This window comes from Salmo salar, unplaced genomic scaffold (genome assembly GCF_905237065.1).
Source record: "Salmo salar unplaced genomic scaffold, Ssal_v3.1, whole genome shotgun sequence".
In the NCBI taxonomy this organism is placed as follows: Eukaryota; Metazoa; Chordata; class Actinopteri; order Salmoniformes; family Salmonidae; genus Salmo; species Salmo salar.
In genome coordinates, this window is record NW_025548156.1 from 44,105 (window position 1) to 63,487 (window position 19,383).

A 19,383-nucleotide genomic window follows, 5' to 3' on the forward strand; every position below is an offset into this window, starting at 1 on the left:
ACGTGGCTGTTCCAACCTGACTAAATATAGTCCTGTTGGTTTAAACGTGGCTGTTCCAACCTGACTAAATATAGTCCTGTTGGTTTAAACGTAGCTGTTCCAGTGATAACCTGACTAAATATAGTCCTGTTGGTTTAAACGTGGCTGTTCCAGTGGTAACCTGACTAAATATAGTCCTGTTGGTTTAAACGTGGCTGTTCCAACCTGACTAAATATAGTCCTGTTGGTTTAAACGTGGCTGTTCCAGTGGTAACCTGACTAAATATAGTCCTGTTGGTTTAAACGTGGCTGTTCCAACCTGACTAAATATAGTCCTGTTGGTTTAAACCTGGCTGTTCCAGTGGTAACCTGACTAAATATAGTCCTGTTGGTTTAAACCTGGCTGTTCCAGTGATTAACCTGACTAAATATAGTCCTGTTGGTTTAAACCTGGCTGTTCCAGTGGTAACCTGACTAAATATAGTCCTGTTGGTTTAAACGTGGCTGTTCCAGTGGTAACCTGACTAAATATAGTCCTGTTGGTTTAAACGTGGCTGTTCCAGTGGTAACCTGACTAAATATAGTCCTGTTGGTTTAAACGTGGCTGTTCCAACCTGACTAAATATAGTCCTGTTGGTTTAAACGTGGCTGTTCCAACCTGACTAAATATAGTCCTGTTGGTTTAAACCTGGCTGTTCCAACCTGACTAAATATAGTCCTGTTGGTTTAAACGTGGCTGTTCCAGTGATAACCTGACTAAATATAGTCCTGTTGGTTTAAACGTGGCTGTTCCAGTGATAACCTGACTAAATATAGTCCTGTTGGTTTAAACGTGGCTGTTCCAACCTGACTAAATATAGTCCTGTTGGTTTAAACGTGGCTGTTCCAGTGGTAACCTGACTAAATATAGTCCTGTTGGTTTAAACGTGGCTGTTCCAGTGGTAACCTGACTAAATATAGTCCTGTTGGTTTAAACGTGACTGTTCCAACCTGACTAAATATAGTCCTGTTGGTTTAAACGTGGCTGTTCCAACCTGACTAAATATAGTCCTGTTGGTTTAAACGTGGCTGTTCCAACCTGACTAAATATAGTCCTGTTGGTTTAAACGTGGCTGTTCCAACCTGACTAAATATAGTCCTGTTGGTTTAAACGTGGCTGTTCCAGTGGTAACCTGACTAAATATAGTCCTGTTGGTTTAAACGTGGCTGTTCCAGTGGTAACCTGACTAAATATAGTCCTGTTGGTTTAAACCTGGCTGTTCCAGTGGTAACCTGACTAAATATAGTCCTGTTGGTTTAAACGTGGCTGTTCCAGTGGTAACCTGACTAAATATAGTCCTGTTGGTTTAAACGTGGCTGTTCCAACCTGACTAAATATAGTCCTGTTGGTTTAAACCTGGCTGTTCCAGTGGTAACCTGACTAAATATTCCCAACAAGTGATATTTAGAGGCAAACATCTTGAATCTTATTTGTCATAGTCTGACTGTCTGGCATCATCTGGCATCGTCTGATTGACTGAATGTCTGGCATCGTCTGATTGACTGACTGTCTGGCATCGTCTGACTGACTGTCTGGCATCGTCTGACTGACTGACTGTCTGGCATCGTCTGACTGACTGACTGTCTGGCATCGTCTAACTTTCTGGTATCGTCTAACTTTCTGGCATCGTCTGACTGACTGTCTGGCATCGTCTGACTGACTGTCTGGCATCGTCTGACTGACTGTCTGGCATCGTCTGACTGACTGACTGTCTGGCATCGTCTGACTGACTGACTGTCTGGCATCGTCTGACTGACTGACTGTCTGGCATCGTCTAACTGACTGACTGTCTGGCATCGTCTAACTGACTGACTGTCTGGCATCGTCTGACTGACTGACTGTCTGGCATCGTCTGACTGACTGTCTGGCATCGTCTAACTGTCTGGCATCGTCTGACTGACTGACTGTCTGGCATCGTCTAACTGTCTGGCATCGTCTAACTGTCTGGCATCGTCTAACTGACTGACTGTCTGGCATCGTCTAACTGTCTGGCATCGTCTAACTGACTGACTGTCTGGCATCGTCTGACTGTCTGGCATCGTCTAACTGTCTGTCTGTGTATCTGTGTGTGTAGATCAGCACCAGTCATCATGTCTCATAGCAACGGTACCAGTCACCATGTCAGTCAGGACGTGTGGGAATCTCACAACAAGATGATGCAGGAACCACTCCGCTCCAACGACCCTGAGGTACGGGGGGTATTATAATGAGGAACCACTCCGCTCCAACGACCCTGAGGTACGGGGGGTATTATAATGAGGAACCACTCCGCTCCAACGACCCTGAGGTACGGGGGTATTATAATGAGGAACCACTCCGCTCCAACGACCCTGAGGTACGGGGGTATTATAATGAGGAACCACTCCGCTCCAACGACCCTGAGGTACGGGGGGTATTATAATGAGGAACCACTCTGCTCCAACGACCCTGAGGTACGGGGGGGTTATTATAATGAGGAACCACTCCGCTCCAACGACCCTGAGGTACGGGGGTATTATAATGAGGAACCACTCCGCTCCAACGACCCTGAGGTACGGGGGGGTTATTATAATGAGGAACCACTCCGCTCCAACGACCCTGAGGTACGGGGGGGTATTATAATGAGGAACCACTCCGCTCCAACGACCCTGAGGTACGGGGGGGTATTATAATGAGGAACCACTCCGCTCCAACGACCCTGAGGTACGGGAGGGGGGTATTATAATGAGGAACCACTCCGCTCCAACGACCCTGAGGTACGGGGGGGTATTATGAGGAACCACTCCGCTCCAACGACCCTGAGGTACGGCGGGGGGGTATTATAATGAGGAACCACTCCGCTCCAACGACCCTGAGGTACGGGGGGTATTATAATGAGGAACCACTCCGCTCCAACGACCCTGAGGTACGGGGGGGTATTATAATGAGGAACCACTCCGCTCCAACGACCCTGAGGTACGGGGGGTATTATAATGAGGAACCACTCCGCTCCAACGACCCTGAGGTACGGGGGTATTATAATGAGGAACCACTCCGCTCCAACGACCCTGAGGTACGGGTGGTGGTATTATAATGAGGAACCACTCCGCTCCAACGACCCTGAGGTACGGGGGTATTATAATGAGGAACCACTCCGCTCCAACGACCCTGAGGTACGGGGGGTGGTATTATAATGAGGAACCACTCCGCTCCAACGACCCTGAGGTACGGGGGAGGGTTATTATAATGAGGAACCACTCCGCTCCAACGACCCTGAGGTACGGGGGGAGGGTTATTATAATGAGGAACCACTCCGCTCCAACGACCCTGAGGTACGGGGGGTATTATAATGAGGAACCACTCCGCTCCAACGACCCTGAGGTACGGGGGGGGTATTATAATGAGGAACCACTCCGCTCCAACGACCCTGAGGTACGGGGGGGTATTATAATGAGGAATCACTCCGCTCCAACGACCCTGAGGTACGTCACACATAATGAAACGGTGTATTGTGTAGGTGTGTATTATAATGAATCGGTGTATTGTGTAGGTGTATTATAATGAAACGGTGTATTGTGTAGGTGTGTGTATTATAATGAAACGGTGTATTGTGTAGGTGTGTGTATTATAATGAAACGGTGTATTGTGTAGGTGTGTGTATTATAATGAAACGGTGTATTGTGTAGGTGTGTGTATTATAATGAAACGGTGTATTGTGTAGGTGTGTGTATTATAATGAAACGGTGTATTGTGTAGGTGTGTGTATTATAATGAAACGGTGTATTGTGTAGGTGTGTGTATTATAATGAAACGGTGTATTGTGTAGGTGTGTGTATTATAATGAAACGGTGTATTGTGTAGGTGTGTGTATTATAATGAAACGGTGTATTGTGTAGGTGTGTGTATTATAATGAAACGGTGTATTGTGTAGGTGTGTATTATAATGAAACGGTGTATTGTGTAGGTGTGTATTATAATGAAACGGTGTATTGTGTGTAGGTGTGTATTATAATGAAACGGTCTATTGTGTAGGTGTGTGTTATAATGAAATGGTGTATTGTGTAGGTGTATTATAATGAGACGGTGTATTGTGTAGGTGTGTATTATAATGAAACGGTGTAGGTGTGTATTCTAATGAAACGGTGTAGGTGTGTGTATTATAATGAAACGGTGTATTGTGTGTAGGGGTGTGTATTATAATGAAACGGTGTATTGTGTGTAGGGGTGTGTATTATAATGAAACGGTGTATTGTGTAGGGGTGTGTATTATAATGAAACGGTGTATTGTGTAGGTGTGTATTATAATGAAACGGTGTATTGTGTAGGTGTGTGTATTATAATGAAACGGTGTATTGTGTAGGTGTGTGTATTATAATGAAACGGTGTATTGTGTAGGTGTGTGTATTATAATGAAACGGTGTATTGTGTAGGTGTGTGTATTATAATGAAACGGTGTATTGTGTAGGTGTGTGTATTATAATGAAACGGTGTATTGTGTAGGTGTGTGTATTATAATGAAACGGTGTATTGTGTAGGTGTGTGTATTATAATGAAACGGTGTATTGTGTGTAGGGGTGTGTATTATAATGAAACGGTGTATTGTGTGTAGGGGTGTGTATTATAATGAAACGGTGTATTGTGTAGGTGTGTATTATAATGAAACGGTGTATTGTGTAGGGGTGTGTATTATAATGAAACGGTGTATTGTGTAGGTGTGTGTATTATAATGAAACGGTGTATTGTGTAGGTGTGTGTATTATAATGAAACGGTGTATTGTGTAGGTGTGTGTATTATAATGAAACGGTGTATTGTGTAGGGGTGTGTATTATAATGAAACGGTGTATTGTGTAGGGGTGTGTATTATAATGAAACGGTGTATTGTGTAGGTGTGTGTATTATAATGAAACGGTGTATTGTGTAGGTGTGTATTATAATGAAACGGTGTATTGTGTAGGTGTATTATAATGAAACGGTGTATTGTGTAGGTGTGTGTATTATAATGAAACGGTGTATTGTGTAGGTGTTCTCCATCATCAAGCGAGAGAAGCATCGTCAGACCTTTGGCCTGGAGCTGATCGCATCAGAGAACTTCACCTCCAGAGCCGTTCTGGAAGCCCTGGGGTCCTGTATGAACAACAAGTACTCAGAGGGGTATCCCGGACAGCGGTGGGTGCTATGAACCTTTATGAACCTTTAGGAACCTTTAGGAACCTTTATTTAAACAGGGAGTCACTCAGAGGGGTATCCCGGACAGCGGTGGGTACTATGAACCTTTATGAACCTTTAGGAACCTTTAGGAACCTTTAGGAACCTTTATTTAAACAGGGAGTCACTCAGAGGGGTATCCTGGACAGCGGTGGGTACTATGAACCTTTATGAACCTTTAGGAACCTTTAGGAACCTTAATGAACCTTTATGAACCTGTATGAACCTTTATTTAACTAGACAAGTCAGTTAAGAACAAATTCTTATTCACAATGACGGCCTACCAGGGAACAGTGGGTTTAACTGCCTTGTTCAGGAGCAGAACGAACAAATGGGGGATTCAATGTGTCACACCTTTCGGTTTACTGGCCCAACGCTCTAACCACTAGGCTACCTGCTGGTTACTGGCCCAACGCTCTAACCACTAGACTACCTGCTGGTTACTGGCCCAACGCTCTAACCACTAGGCTACCTGCTGGTTACTGGCCCAACGCTCTAACCACTAGGCTACCTGCTGGTTACTGGCCCAACGCTCTAACCACTAGGCTACCTGCTGGTTACTGGCCCAACGCTCTAACCACTAGGCTACCTGCTGGTTACTGGCCCAACGCTCTAACCACTAGGCTACCTGCTGGTTACTGTCCCAACGCTCTAAACACTAGGCTACCTGCTGGTTACTGGCCCAACGCTCTAACCACTAGGCTACCTGCTGGTTACTGGCCCAACGCTCTAACCACTAGGTTACCTGCTGGTTACTGGCCCAACGCTCTAACCACTAGGCTACCTGCTGGTTACTGGCCCAACTCTCTAACCACTAGGCTACCTGCTCGTTACTGTCCCAATGCTCTAACCACTAGGCCACCTGCTGGTTACTGGCCCAACGCTCTAACCACTAGGTTACCTGCTGGTTACTGGCCCAACGCTCTAACCACTAGGCTACCTGCTGGTTACTGGCCCAACGCTCTAACCACTAGGCTACCTGCTGGTTACTGGCCCAACGCTCTAACCACTAGGTTACCTGCTGGTTACTGGCCCAACGCTCTAACCACTAGGCTACCTGCTGGTTACTGGCCCAACGCTCTAACCACTAGGCTACCTGCTGGTTACTGGCCCAACGCTCTAACCACTAGGCTACCTGCTGGTTACTGGCCCAACCCTCTAACCACTAGGCTACCTGCTGGTTACTGGCCCAACGCTCTAACCACTAGGCTACCTGCTGGTTACTGGCCCAACGCTCTAACCACTAGGCTACCTGCTGGTTACTGGCCCAACGCTCTAACCACTAGGCTACCTGCTGGTTACTGGCCCAACGCTCTAACCACTAGGTTACCTGCTGGTTACTGGCCCAACGCTCTAACCACTAGGCTACCTGCTGGTTACTGGCCCAACGCTCTAACCACTAGGCTACCTGCTGGTTACTGGCCCAACGCTCTAACCACTAGGTTACCTGCTGGTTACTGGCCCAACGCTCTAACCACTAGGCTACCTGCTGGTTACTGGCCCAACCCTCTAACCACTAGGCTACCTGCTGGTTACTGGCCCAACTCTCTAACCACTAGGCTACCTGCTGGTTACTGGCCCAACGCTCTAACCACTAGGCTACCTGCTGGTTACTGGCCCAACGCTCTAACCACTAGGCTACCTGCTGGTTACTGGCCCAACGCTCTAACCACTAGGCTACCTGCTGGTTACTGGCCCAACGCTCTAACCACTAGGCTACCTGCTGGTTACTGTCCCAACGCTCTAAACACTAGGCTACCTGCTGGTTACTGGCCCAACGCTCTAACCACTAGGCTACCTGCTGGTTACTGGCCCAACGCTCTAACCACTAGGTTACCTGCTGGTTACTGGCCCAACGCTCTAACCACTAGGCTACCTGCTGGTTACTGGCCCAACTCTCTAACCACTAGGCTACCTGCTCGTTACTGTCCCAATGCTCTAACCACTAGGCCACCTGCTGGTTACTGGCCCAACGCTCTAACCACTAGGTTACCTGCTGGTTACTGGCCCAACGCTCTAACCACTAGGCTACCTGCTGGTTACTGGCCCAACGCTCTAACCACTAGGCTACCTGCTGGTTACTGGCCCAACGCTCTAACCACTAGGTTACCTGCTGGTTACTGGCCCAACGCTCTAACCACTAGGCTACCTGCTGGTTACTGGCCCAACGCTCTAACCACTAGGCTACCTGCTGGTTACTGGCCCAACGCTCTAACCACTAGGCTACCTGCTGGTTACTGGCCCAACCCTCTAACCACTAGGCTACCTGCTGGTTACTGGCCCAACGCTCTAACCACTAGGCTACCTGCTGGTTACTGGCCCAACGCTCTAACCACTAGGCTACCTGCTGGTTACTGGCCCAACGCTCTAACCACTAGGCTACCTGCTGGTTACTGGCCCAACGCTCTAACCACTAGGTTACCTGCTGGTTACTGGCCCAACGCTCTAACCACTAGGCTACCTGCTGGTTACTGGCCCAACGCTCTAACCACTAGGCTACCTGCTGGTTACTGGCCCAACGCTCTAACCACTAGGTTACCTGCTGGTTACTGGCCCAACGCTCTAACCACTAGGCTACCTGCTGGTTACTGGCCCAACCCTCTAACCACTAGGCTACCTGCTGGTTACTGGCCCAACTCTCTAACCACTAGGCTACCTGCTGGTTACTGGCCCAACGCTCTAACCACTAGGCTACCTGCTGGTTACTGGCCCAACGCTCTAACCACTAGGCCACCTGCTGGTTACTGTCCCAATGCTCTAACCACTAGGCCACCTGCTGGTTACTGGCCCAACGCTCTAACCACTAGGCTACCTGCTGGTTACTGGCCCAACGCTCTAACCACTAGGCTACCTGCTGGTTACTGGCCCAACTCTCTAACCACTAGGCTACCTGCTGGTTACTGTCCCAATGCTCTAACCACTAGGCTACCTGCTGGTTACTGGCCCAACGCTCTAACCACTAGGCTACCTGCTGGTTACTGGCCCAACGCTCTAACCACTAGGCCACCTGCTGGTTACTGGCCCAACGCTCTAACCACTAGGCCACCTGCTGGTTACTGGCCCAACGCTCTAACCACTAGGTTACCTGCTGGTTACTGGCCCAACGCTCTAACCACTAGGCTACCTGCTGGTTACTGGCCCAACGCTCTAACCACTAGGCCACCTGCTGGTTACTGGCCCAACTCTCTAACCACTAGGCCACCTGCTGGTTACTGGCCCAACGCTCTAACCACTAGGCTACCTGCTGGTTACTGGCCCAACGCTCTAACCACTAGGCTACCTGCTGGTTACTGGCCCAACGCTCTAACCACTAGGCTACCTGCTGGTTACTGGCCCAACGCTCTAACCACTAGGCTACCTGCTGGTTACTGGCCCAACGCTCTAACCACTAGGCCACCTGCTGCCCTAAACAACATTTAAATATATTTAAGAAAAGCATTCGCATTCTGTAACAAAAAGTCTTCAATTTAATAATTAAAAAATGCCTGGAAGGAATCAGAATATCTAACTGCAAGGAATTCTGAATATTGTTCTACACACCAGGGACAACGATAACTAAAAGCAGATTTCCCACAATTATGTGTTTTTTAAAACTGGTGGTGGGGGGGAGAGAGAGAAAGAATGGGTTTGGTTATCTATCCCTGAGAGAGAATGGGTTTGGTTATCTATCCCTGAGAGAGAATGGGGTTGGTTATCTATCCCTGAGAGAGAATGGGGTTGGTTATCTATCCCTGAGAGAGAATGGGGTTGGTTATCTATCCCTGAGAGAGAATGGGGTTTGGTTATCTATCCCTGAGAGAGAATGGGGTTGGTTATCTATCCCTGAGAGAGAATGGGGTTTGGTTATCTATCCCTGAGAGAGAATGGGGTTTGGTTATCTATCCCTGAGAGAGAATGGGGTTTGGTTATCTATCCCTGAGAGAGAATGGGGTTTGGTTATCTATCCCTGAGAGAGAATGGGGTTTGGTTATCTATCCCTGAGAGAGAATGGGGTTTGGTTATCTATCCCTGAGAGAGAATGGGGTTTGGTTATCTATCCCTGAGAGAGAATGGGGTTTGGTTATCTATCCCTGAGAGAGAATGGGGTTTGGTTATCTATCCCTGAGAGAGAATGGGGTTTGGTTATCTATCCCTGAGAGAGAATGGGGTTTGGTTATCTATCCCTGAGAGAGAATGGGGTTGGTTATCTATCCCTGAGAGAGAATGGGGTTGGTTATCTATCCCTGAGAGAGAATGGGGTTGGTTATCTATCCCTGAGAGAGAATGGGGTTGGTTATCTATCCCTGAGAGAGAATGGGGTTTGGTTATCTATCCCTGAGAGAGAATGGGTTTGGTTATCTATCCCTGAGAGAGGATGGGGTTGGTTATCTATCCCTGAGAGAGAATGGGGTTTGGTTATCTATCCCTGAGAGAGGATGGGGTTGGTTATCTATCCCTGAGAGAGAATGGGGTTGGTTATCTATCCCTGAGAGAGAATGGGGTTGGTTATCTATCCCTGAGAGAGAATGGGGTTGGTTATCTATCCCTGAGAGAGAATGGGGTTGGTTATCTATCCCTGAGAGAGAATGGGGTTGGTTATCTATCCCTGAGAGAGAATGGGGTTGGTTATCTATCCCTGAGAGAGAATGGGGTTGGTTATCTATCCCTGAGAGAGAATGGGGTTGGTTATCTATCCCTGAGAGAGAATGGGGTTGGTTATCTATCCCTGAGAGAGAATGGGGTTGGTTATCTATCCCTGAGAGAGGATGGGGTTTGGTTATCTATCCCTGAGAGAGGATGGGGTTTGGTTATCTATCCCTGAGAGAGAATGGGTTTGGTTATCTATCCCTGAGAGAGAATGGGTTTGGTTATCTATCCCTGAGAGAGAATGGGGTTTGGTTATCTATCCCAGAAAGAGAGAATGGGGTTTGGTTATCTATCCCAGAAAGAGAGAATGGGGTTGGTTATCTATCCCAGAAAGAGAGAATGGGGTTGGTTATCTATCCCAGAAAGAGAGAATGGGGTTGGTTATCTATCCCAGAAAGAGAGAATGGGGTTTGGTTATCTATCCCTGAGAGAGAATGGGGTTGGTTATCTATCCCTGAGAGAGAATGGGGTTGGTTATCTATCCCTGAGAGAGAATGGGGTTGGTTATCTATCCCTGAGAGAGAATGGGGTTGGTTATCTATCCCTGAGAGAGAATGGGGTTGGTTATCTCTCCCTGAGAGAGAATGGGGTTGGTTATCTCTCCCTGAGAGAGAATGGGGTTGGTTATCTCTCCCTGAGAGAGAATGGGGTTTGGTTATCTATCCCTGAGAGAGAATGGGGTTTGGTTATCTATCCCTGAGAGAGAATGGGGTTTGGTTATCTATCCCTGAGAGAGAATGGGGTTGGTCATCTATCCCTGAGAGAGAATGGGGTTGGTCATCTATCCCTGAGAGAGAATGGGGTTGGTCATCTATCCCTGAGAGAGAATGGGGTTTGGTCATCTATCCCTGAGAGAGAATGGGGTTGGTTATCTATCCCTGAGAGAGAATGGGGTTTGGTTATCTATCCCTGAGAGAGAATGGGGTTGGTTATCTATCCCTGAGAGAGAATGGGGTTTGGTTATCTATCCCTGAGAGAGGATGGGGTTTGGTTATCTATCCCTGAGAGAGGATGGGATTGGTTATCTATCCCTGAGAGAGAATGGGGTTTGGTTATCTATCCCTGAGAGAGAATGGGGTTTGGTTATCTATCCCTGAGAGAGAATGGGGTTGGTTATCTATCCCTGAGAGAGAATGGGGTTGGTTATCTATCCCTGAGAGAGAATGGGGTTTGGTTATCTATCCCTGAGAGAGAATGGGGTTTGGTTATCTATCCCTGAGAGAGAATGGGGTTGGTAATTTGTAGGTCTAATATAAATCGGTGATGTGTAGAGGACGTTTCTGACTGCTTTGTTAATAAATTAAAGAGAGAGTCCATCTCTCTTCTTACAGAGCCGTCCAGGAGACTACAAACCTGTCATCCAGGATACTTTGAAGAAACTCAAATATAAAATATATATTTTGATTTGTTTAACTACATTATTCCATAGTTTTGATTCTACGATGTAGAAAATAGTAAAAAAAAATAAAGAAAAACCGTTGAATGAGTCGGTGTTATAAAACTTTAGACTGGTTGTGTGTGTGTGTGTGTGTGTGTGTGTGTGTGTGTGTGTGTGTGTGTGTGTGTGTGTGTGTGTGTGTGTGTGTGTGTGTGTGTGTAGGTACTACGGGGGAACAGAACATGTGGATGAGTTGGAGCGTGTGTGTCAGAGGAGAGCTCTGGAGGTCTACGGACTGGAGGCTGACAGGTGGGGGGTCAATGTCCAGCCCTACTCAGGTACTACACACACACACTATACACACACTACACACTACACACCACACACACTACACACACCTACACTACACACCACACACACACATACACACACTATACACACACACACACACACACACACTACACACCACACACACACTACACACACACTCTACACACACACACACACTATACACACACCTACACTACACACACACTACACAGAGACACACACATACATACACACACTATACACACACCTACACTACACACACACTACACAGAGACACACACACACTACACACCACACACACACTACACACACACTCTACACACACACACACACACACACTACACACCACACACACTACACACACACTATACACACACACACACACTATACACACACTACACAGAGACACACACATACATACACACACTATACACACACCTACACTACACACACACTACACAGAGACACACACACACTACACACCACACACACACTACACACACTATACACACACCTACACTACACACACACTACACAGAGACACACACACACTACACACCACACACACACTACACACACACTACATACACACTACACACACTACACACACACACACACTACACACACACTACACACACACTATACACACACACACTATACACACACACACACTACACAGAGACACACACATACATACACACACTATACACACACCTACACTACACACACACTACACAGAGACACACACACACCACACACTACACACACTATACACACACCTACACTACACACACACTACACAGAGACACACACACACTACACACCACACACACACTAAACACACACTACATACACACTACACACACTACACACACACACACACTACACACACACTACACACACACTATACACACACACACTATACACACACACACACTACACAGAGACACACACATACATACACACACTATACACACACCTACACTACACACACACTACACAGAGACACACACACACTACACACCACACACACACTACACACACACTACATACACACTACACACACACACACTACACACACACTACACACACACTATACACACACTACACACACACACACTATACACACACACACACACTACACACACACTATACACACACTACACACACACTATACACACACTATACACACACTACACACACACTATACACACACACACACACTACACACACACACACTACACACATACATTACACACACACACACTACACACACACTACACACACACACTACACTACACACACACACTACACACCACACACACTACACACACACTACACACACTAACTTGGCTGTGTGTTTATTGGTTCCCCTGCTAACTTGGCTGTGTGTTTATAGGTTCCCCCTGCTAACTTGGCTGTGTGTTTATAGGTTCCCCTGCTAACTTGGCTGTGTGTTTATAGGTTCCCCTGCTAACTTGGCTGTGTGTTTATTGGTTCCCCTGCTAACTTGGCTGTGTGTTTATTGGTTCCCCTGCTAACTTGGCTGTGTGTTTATAGGTTCCCCCTGCTAACTTGGCTGTGTGTTTATTGGTTCCCCTGCTAACTTGGCTGTGTGTTTATTGGTTCCCCTGCTAACTTGGCTGTGTGTTTATAGGTTCCCCTGCTAACTTGGCTGTGTGTTTATAGGTTCCCCTGCTAACTTGGCTGTGTGTTTATAGCCTCCCCTGCTAACTTGGCTGTGTGTTTATTGGTTCCCCTGCTAACTTGGCTGTGTGTTTATAGGTTCCCCTGCTAACTTGGCTGTGTGTTTATTGGTTCCCCTGCTAACTTGGCTGTGTGTTTATTGGTTCCCCTGCTAACTTGGCTGTGTGTTTATTGGTTCCCCTGCTAACTTGGCTGTGTGTTTATTGGTTCCCCTGCTAACTTGGCTGTGTGTTTATTGGTTCCCCTGCTAACTTGGCTGTGTGTTTATAGGTTCCCCCTGCTAACTTGGCTGTGTGTTTATAGGTTCCCCTGCTAACTTGGCTGTGTGTTTATTGGTTCCCCTGCTAACTTGGCTGTGTGTTTATTGGTTCCCCTGCTAACTTGGCTGTGTGTTTATTGGTTCCCCCTGCTAACTTGGCTGTGTGTTTATTGGTTCCCCTGCTAACTTGGCTGTGTGTTTATAGGTTCCCCTGCTAACTTGGCTGTGTGTTTATAGGTTCCCCCTGCTAACTTGGCTGTGTGTTTATTGGTTCCCCTGCTAACTTGGCTGTGTGTTTATTGGTTCCCCTGCTAACTTGGCTGTGTGTTTATTGGTTCCCCTGCTAACTTGGCTGTGTGTTTATTGGTTCCCCTGCTAACTTGGCTGTGTGTTTATTGGTTCCCCTGCTAACTTGGCTGTGTGTTTATAGGTTCCCCTGCTAACTTGGCTGTGTGTTTATTGGTTCCCCTGCTAACTTGGCTGTGTGTTTATAGCCTCCCCTGCTAACTTGGCTGTGTGTTTATAGGTTCCCCTGCTAACTTGGCTGTGTGTTTATAGGTTCCCCTGCTAACTTGGCTGTGTGTTTATTGGTTCCCCTGCTAACTTGGCTGTGTGTTTATAGCCTCCCCTGCTAACTTGGCTGTGTGTTTATAGCCTCCCCTGCTAACTTGGCTGTGTGTTTATAGGTTCCCCTGCTAACTTGGCTGTGTGTTTATAGGTTCCCCTGCTAACTTGGCTGTGTGTTTATAGGTTCCCCCTGCTAACTTGGCTGTGTGTTTATAGGTTCCCCTGCTAACTTGGCTGTGTGTTTATAGGTTCCCCTGCTAACTTGGCTGTGTGTTTATAGGTTCCCCTGCTAACTTGGCTGTGTGTTTATTGGTTCCCCTGCTAACTTGGCTGTGTGTTTATTGGTTCCCCTGCTAACTTGGCTGTGTGTTTATTGGTTCCCCTGCTAACTTGGCTGTGTGTTTATTGGTTCCCCTGCTAACTTGGCTGTGTGTTTATTGGTTCCCCTGCTAACTTGGCTGTGTGTTTATTGGTTCCCCTGCTAACTTGGCTGTGTGTTTATTGGTTCCCCTGCTAACTTGGCTGTGTGTTTATAGGTTCCCCTGCTAACTTGGCTGTGTGTTTATTGGTTCCCCTGCTAACTTGGCTGTGTGTTTATAGGTTCCCCTGCTAACTTGGCTGTGTGTTTATAGGTTCCCCTGCTAACTTGGCTGTGTGTTTATAGGTTCCCCTGCTAACTTGGCTGTGTGTTTATAGCCTCCCCTGCTAACTTGGCTGTGTGTTTATAGCCTCCCCTGCTAACTTGGCCGTGTGTTTATAGGTTCCCCTGCTAACTTGGCTGTGTGTTTATAGGTTCCCCTGCTAACTTGGCTGTGTGTTTATAGGTTCCCCTGCTAACTTGGCTGTGTGTTTATAGGTTCCCCTGCTAACTTGGCTGTGTGTTTATAGGTTCCCCTGCTAACTTGGCTGTGTGTTTATAGGTTCCCCTGCTAACTTGGCTGTGTGTTTATAGGTTCCCCTGCTAACTTGGCTGTGTGTTTATAGGTTCCCCTGCTAACTTGGCTGTGTGTTTATAGGTTCCCCTGCTAACTTCGCTGTGTGTTTATTGGTTCCCCTGCTAACTTGGCTGTGTGTTTATAGCCTCCCCTGCTAACTTGGCTGTGTGTTTATAGGTTCCCCTGCTAACTTGGCTGTGTGTTTATAGCCTCCCCTGCTAACTTGGCCGTGTGTTTATAGCCTCCCCTGCTAACTTGGCCGTGTGTTTATAGGTTCCCCTGCTAACTTGGCCGTGTGTTTATAGGTTCCCCTGCTAACTTGGCTGTGTGTTTATAGGTTCCCCTGCTAACTTGGCTGTGTGTTTATAGGTTCCCCTGCTAACTTGGCTGTGTGTTTATAGGTTCCCCTGCTAACTTGGCTGTGTGTTTATAGGTTCCCCTGCTAACTTGGCTGTGTGTTTATTGGTTCCCCTGCTAACTTGGCTGTGTGTTTATTGGTTCCCCTGCTAACTTGGCTGTGTGTTTATTGGTTCCCCTGCTAACTTGGCTGTGTGTTTGTAGGTTCCCCTGCTAACTTGGCTGTGTGTTTATTGGTTCCCCTGCTAACTTGGCTGTGTGTTTATAGGTTCCCCTGCTAACTTGGCTGTGTGTTTATTGGTTCCCCTGCTAACTTGGCTGTGTGTTTATTGGTTCCCCTGCTAACTTGGCTGTGTGTTTATTGGTTCCCCTGCTAACTTGGCTGTGTGTTTATTGGTTCCCCTGCTAACTTGGCTGTGTGTTTATTGGTTCCCCTGCTAACTTGGCTGTGTGTTTATAGGTTCCCCTGCTAACTTGGCTGTGTGTTTATTGGTTCCCCCTGCTAACTTGGCTGTGTGTTTATAGCCTCCCCTGCTAACTTGGCTGTGTGTTTATAGGTTCCCCTGCTAACTTGGCTGTGTGTTTATAGGTTCCCCTGCTAACTTGGCTGTGTGTTTATAGGTTCCCCTGCTAACTTGGCTGTGTGTTTATAGGTTCCCCTGCTAACTTGGCTGTGTGTTTATAGGTTCCCCTGCTAACTTGGCTGAGTGTTTATAGGTTCCCCTGCTAACTTCGCCGTGTACACGGCCATCGTTGAGCCTCATGGGAGGATCATGGGTCTGGACCTCCCTGATGGAGGTCACCTGACGCACGGCTTCATGACGGACAAGAAGAAGATCTCTGCCACGTCCATCTTCTTCGAGTCCATGCCCTACAAGGTAAACAACAACAACACCAGGCAGGGGGGGGGTGTAGAGGGAGGGAGGGAGAGAGAGGGAGAGGGAGGGAGAGAGAGAGGGAGGGAGGGAGAGAGAGAGAGAGAGAGGGAGGGAGGGAGAGGGAGGGAGGGAGAGAGAGAGGGAGGGAGGGAGGGAGGGAGGGAGAGGGGGGAGAGAGAGGGAGAGAGGGAGGGAGAGAGGGAGGGAGAGGGGGAGAGAGAGGGAGGGAGAGGGGGAGAGAGAGGGAGGGGGAGGGAGAGAGGGAGGGAGAGGGAGGGAGGGGGAGGGAGAGAGGGAGAGGGAGAGGGAGGGGAGGGAGGGGAGGGAGGGAGGGAGGGAGGGAGAGAGGGAGGGAGAGAGAGAGGCTTTGACTTGGTTGTGTCAGTGTTGTCTTTATGTTGAAACAATGTTGCTCTTCAGGCTGTGTGAAGGCCTTGACCGGACGGTGTTGTTTCCCCTGACCTTTAACCCTCCTCCTACCCTCGTCAACACCTGATTGGCTGATTTTTAAATGACGCGGTAAAGGTCTGTACAGGACGGAGGTACTGCGCTGCCCTCTTCACTGACCAATCCAAGGCTTTCCAGACTGTACATTAAAGAGCTAAGATCGTCTGTCTGGATCAGAACTCATTTCATTGGTTAGAACGGGTAAGTCGGGTTTCTGGGTCGAGAGCTTCAAGTTCCTTGGTGTCCAAATCACTGAGGACTTAAAGGTCCCCGAGTCTTCCCTTTACGTCCCCGAGTATTCCCTTTACGTCCCCGAGTCTTCCCTTTACGTCCCCGAGTCTTCCCTTTACGTCCCCGAGTCTTCCCTTTACGTCCCCGAGTCTTCCCTTTACGTCCCCGAGTCTTCCCTTTACGTCCCCGAGTCTTCCCTTTACGTCCCCGAGTCTTCCCTTTACGTCCCCGAGTCTTCCCTTTACGTCCCGAGTCTTCCCTTTACGCCCCCGAGTCTTCCCTTTACGTCCCCGAGTCTTCCCTTTACGTCCCCGAGTCTTCCCTTTTAAAGACATTGATTTCTCAATGCCAGAAACGCATATAATAGTAACTTAGAGCGCCCAAGAAAACATTTACAAACTCTTAAATCAATTCTTATAAAAGTTGTTCTAAAAGTTGGGTTTGATGTTTTTCTCCAAATCGGTTTGAACTTCAGAGATCATGTGACCAAGCTAACCAGATGTAAACATGTCCAGCTGTTGGTCTGTAGCCGCTGACGCTGTCGTAGGTCGGTCCAGCTGTTGGTCTGTAGCCGCTGACGCTGTCGTAGGTCGGTCCAGCTGTTGGTCTGTAGCCGCTGACGCTGTCGTAGGTCGGTCCAGCATGTTGGTCTGTAGCCGCTGACGCTGTCGTAGGTCGGTCCAGCATGTTGGTCTGTAGCCGCTGACGCTGTCGTAGGTCGGTCCAGCTGTTGGTCTGTAGCCGCTGACGCTGTCGTAGGTCGGTCCAGCATGTTGGTCTGTAGCCGCTGACGCTGTCGTAGGTCGGTCCAGCATGTTGGTCTGTAGCCGCTGACGCTGTCGTAGGTCGGTCCACCATGTCGGTCTGTAGCCGCTGACGCTGTCGTAGGTCGGTCCAGCTGTTGGTCTGTAGCTGCTGACGCTGTCGTAGGTCGGTCCAGCTGTTGGTCTGTAGCCGCTGACGCTGTCGTAGGTCGGTCCAGCTGTTGGTCTGTAGCCGCTGACGCTGTCGTGAGGTCGGTCCAGCTGTTGGTCTGTAGCCGCTGTCGTAGGTCGGTCCAGCTGTTAGTCTGTAGCCGCTGACGCTGTCGTAGGTCGGTCCAGCATGTTGGTCTGTAGCCGCTGTCGTAGGTCGGTCCAGCTGTTGGTCTGTAGCCGCTGACGCTGTCGTAGGTCGGTCCAGCTGTTGGTCTGTAGCCGCTGACGCTGTCGTAGGTCGGTCCAGCTGTTGGTCTGTAGCCGCTGACGCTGTCGTAGGTCGGTCCAGCTGTTGGTCTGTAGCCGCTGACGCTGTCGTAGGTCGGTCCAGCATGTTGGTCTGTAGCCGCTGACGCTGTCGTAGGTCGGTCCAGCTGTTGGTCTGTAGCCGCTGACGCTGTCGTAGGTCGGTCCAGCTGTTGGTCTGTAGCCGCTGACGCTGTCGTAGGTCGGTCCAGCCTCTGGGAAAGAGTTGTTTTTAAAAGGTGTTTGTGTTAATTCGGTCGTTCTGTGGCTCTTGGCGGTGGCGGTGGGGGGGGGAGTTTTCCTATACAGCGTTCCCGAGCGCTGCCTGAACTGAAATGCGACGCTCGGGGAGCGGATCGCGTTCGAAGAGAAGCGCCCCGGAGCCCTGGGTTAATTTTGGTCCGTGGGAAGTGCATTTCTGGATCGTAGGATCAATGTGGTCACAGTGGCTTCTTGTTGAAGAGGCAGCAGATAACTAGAGCTTTCTAGAGCTTTTCTAGGGCTTTCTAGAGCTTTTCTAGGGCTTTCTACAGCTTTATAGAGCTTTTCTAGAGCTTTTCTAGGGCTTTCTAGAGCTTTCTAGGGCTTTCTACAGCTTTCTAGAGCTTTCTAGGGCTTTCTAGAGCTTTCTACAGCTTTCTAGAGCTTTCTAGAGCTTTCTACAGCTTTCTAGAGCTTTCTAGGGCTTTCTAGAGCTTTCTACAGCTTTCTACAGCTTTCTAGGGCTTTCTAGAGCTTTCTAGGGCTTTCTAGAGCTTTCTAGGGCTTTCTACAGCTTTCTACAGCTTTCACAGCTTTCTAGGGCTTTCTAGAGCTTTCTAGGGCTTTCTAGAGCTTTCTAGGGCTTTCTAGGGCTTTCTACAGCTTTCTACAGCTTTCTAGGGCTTTCTACAGCTTTCTAGGGCTTTCTACAGCTTTCTACAGCTTTCTACGGCTTTCTAGGGCTTTCTACAGCTTTCTACAGCTTTCTACGGCTTTCTACTGGCTTTCTACAGCTTTCTAGGGCTTTCTACGGCTTTCTACAGCTTTCTAGGGCTTTCTCTCTTTCTCCATTTCTGAATTGTGGCCATTTTTCTTTCTAGCTGACAAAAAAAAAAACACTATGTGGACAAACTTTTTCGAAATGGTTGGATTTGGCTGTTTTCAGCCACATCCGTTTACTGACAAGTGTATAAAATCTAATCTATCTAATCTAATTATCTATCTAATCTAATCTAATCTAATCTATCTATCTATCTATCTATCTATCTATCTATCTATCT

General features: G+C 48.1%; 1 protein-coding gene across 1 annotated transcript in view; it reads left to right on the forward strand.

Moving 5' to 3' along the window:
* The window catches only part of LOC106596290 (serine hydroxymethyltransferase, cytosolic), a 32,527-nt gene extending 15,811 nt beyond the window's left edge, over positions 1-16,716 (forward strand). The window contains exons 2-6 of the mRNA XM_045711970.1: positions 2,094-2,208; positions 4,999-5,144; positions 11,410-11,525; positions 16,060-16,240; positions 16,641-16,716. Of these exons, the coding sequence (XP_045567926.1) occupies positions 2,110-2,208; positions 4,999-5,144; positions 11,410-11,525; positions 16,060-16,240; positions 16,641-16,716 (618 nt within the window). The 5' untranslated portion in view covers positions 2,094-2,109. The remainder of the gene's footprint in view (positions 1-2,093; positions 2,209-4,998; positions 5,145-11,409; positions 11,526-16,059; positions 16,241-16,640) is intronic.
* Positions 16,717-19,383: the final 2,667 nt, after the last annotated feature.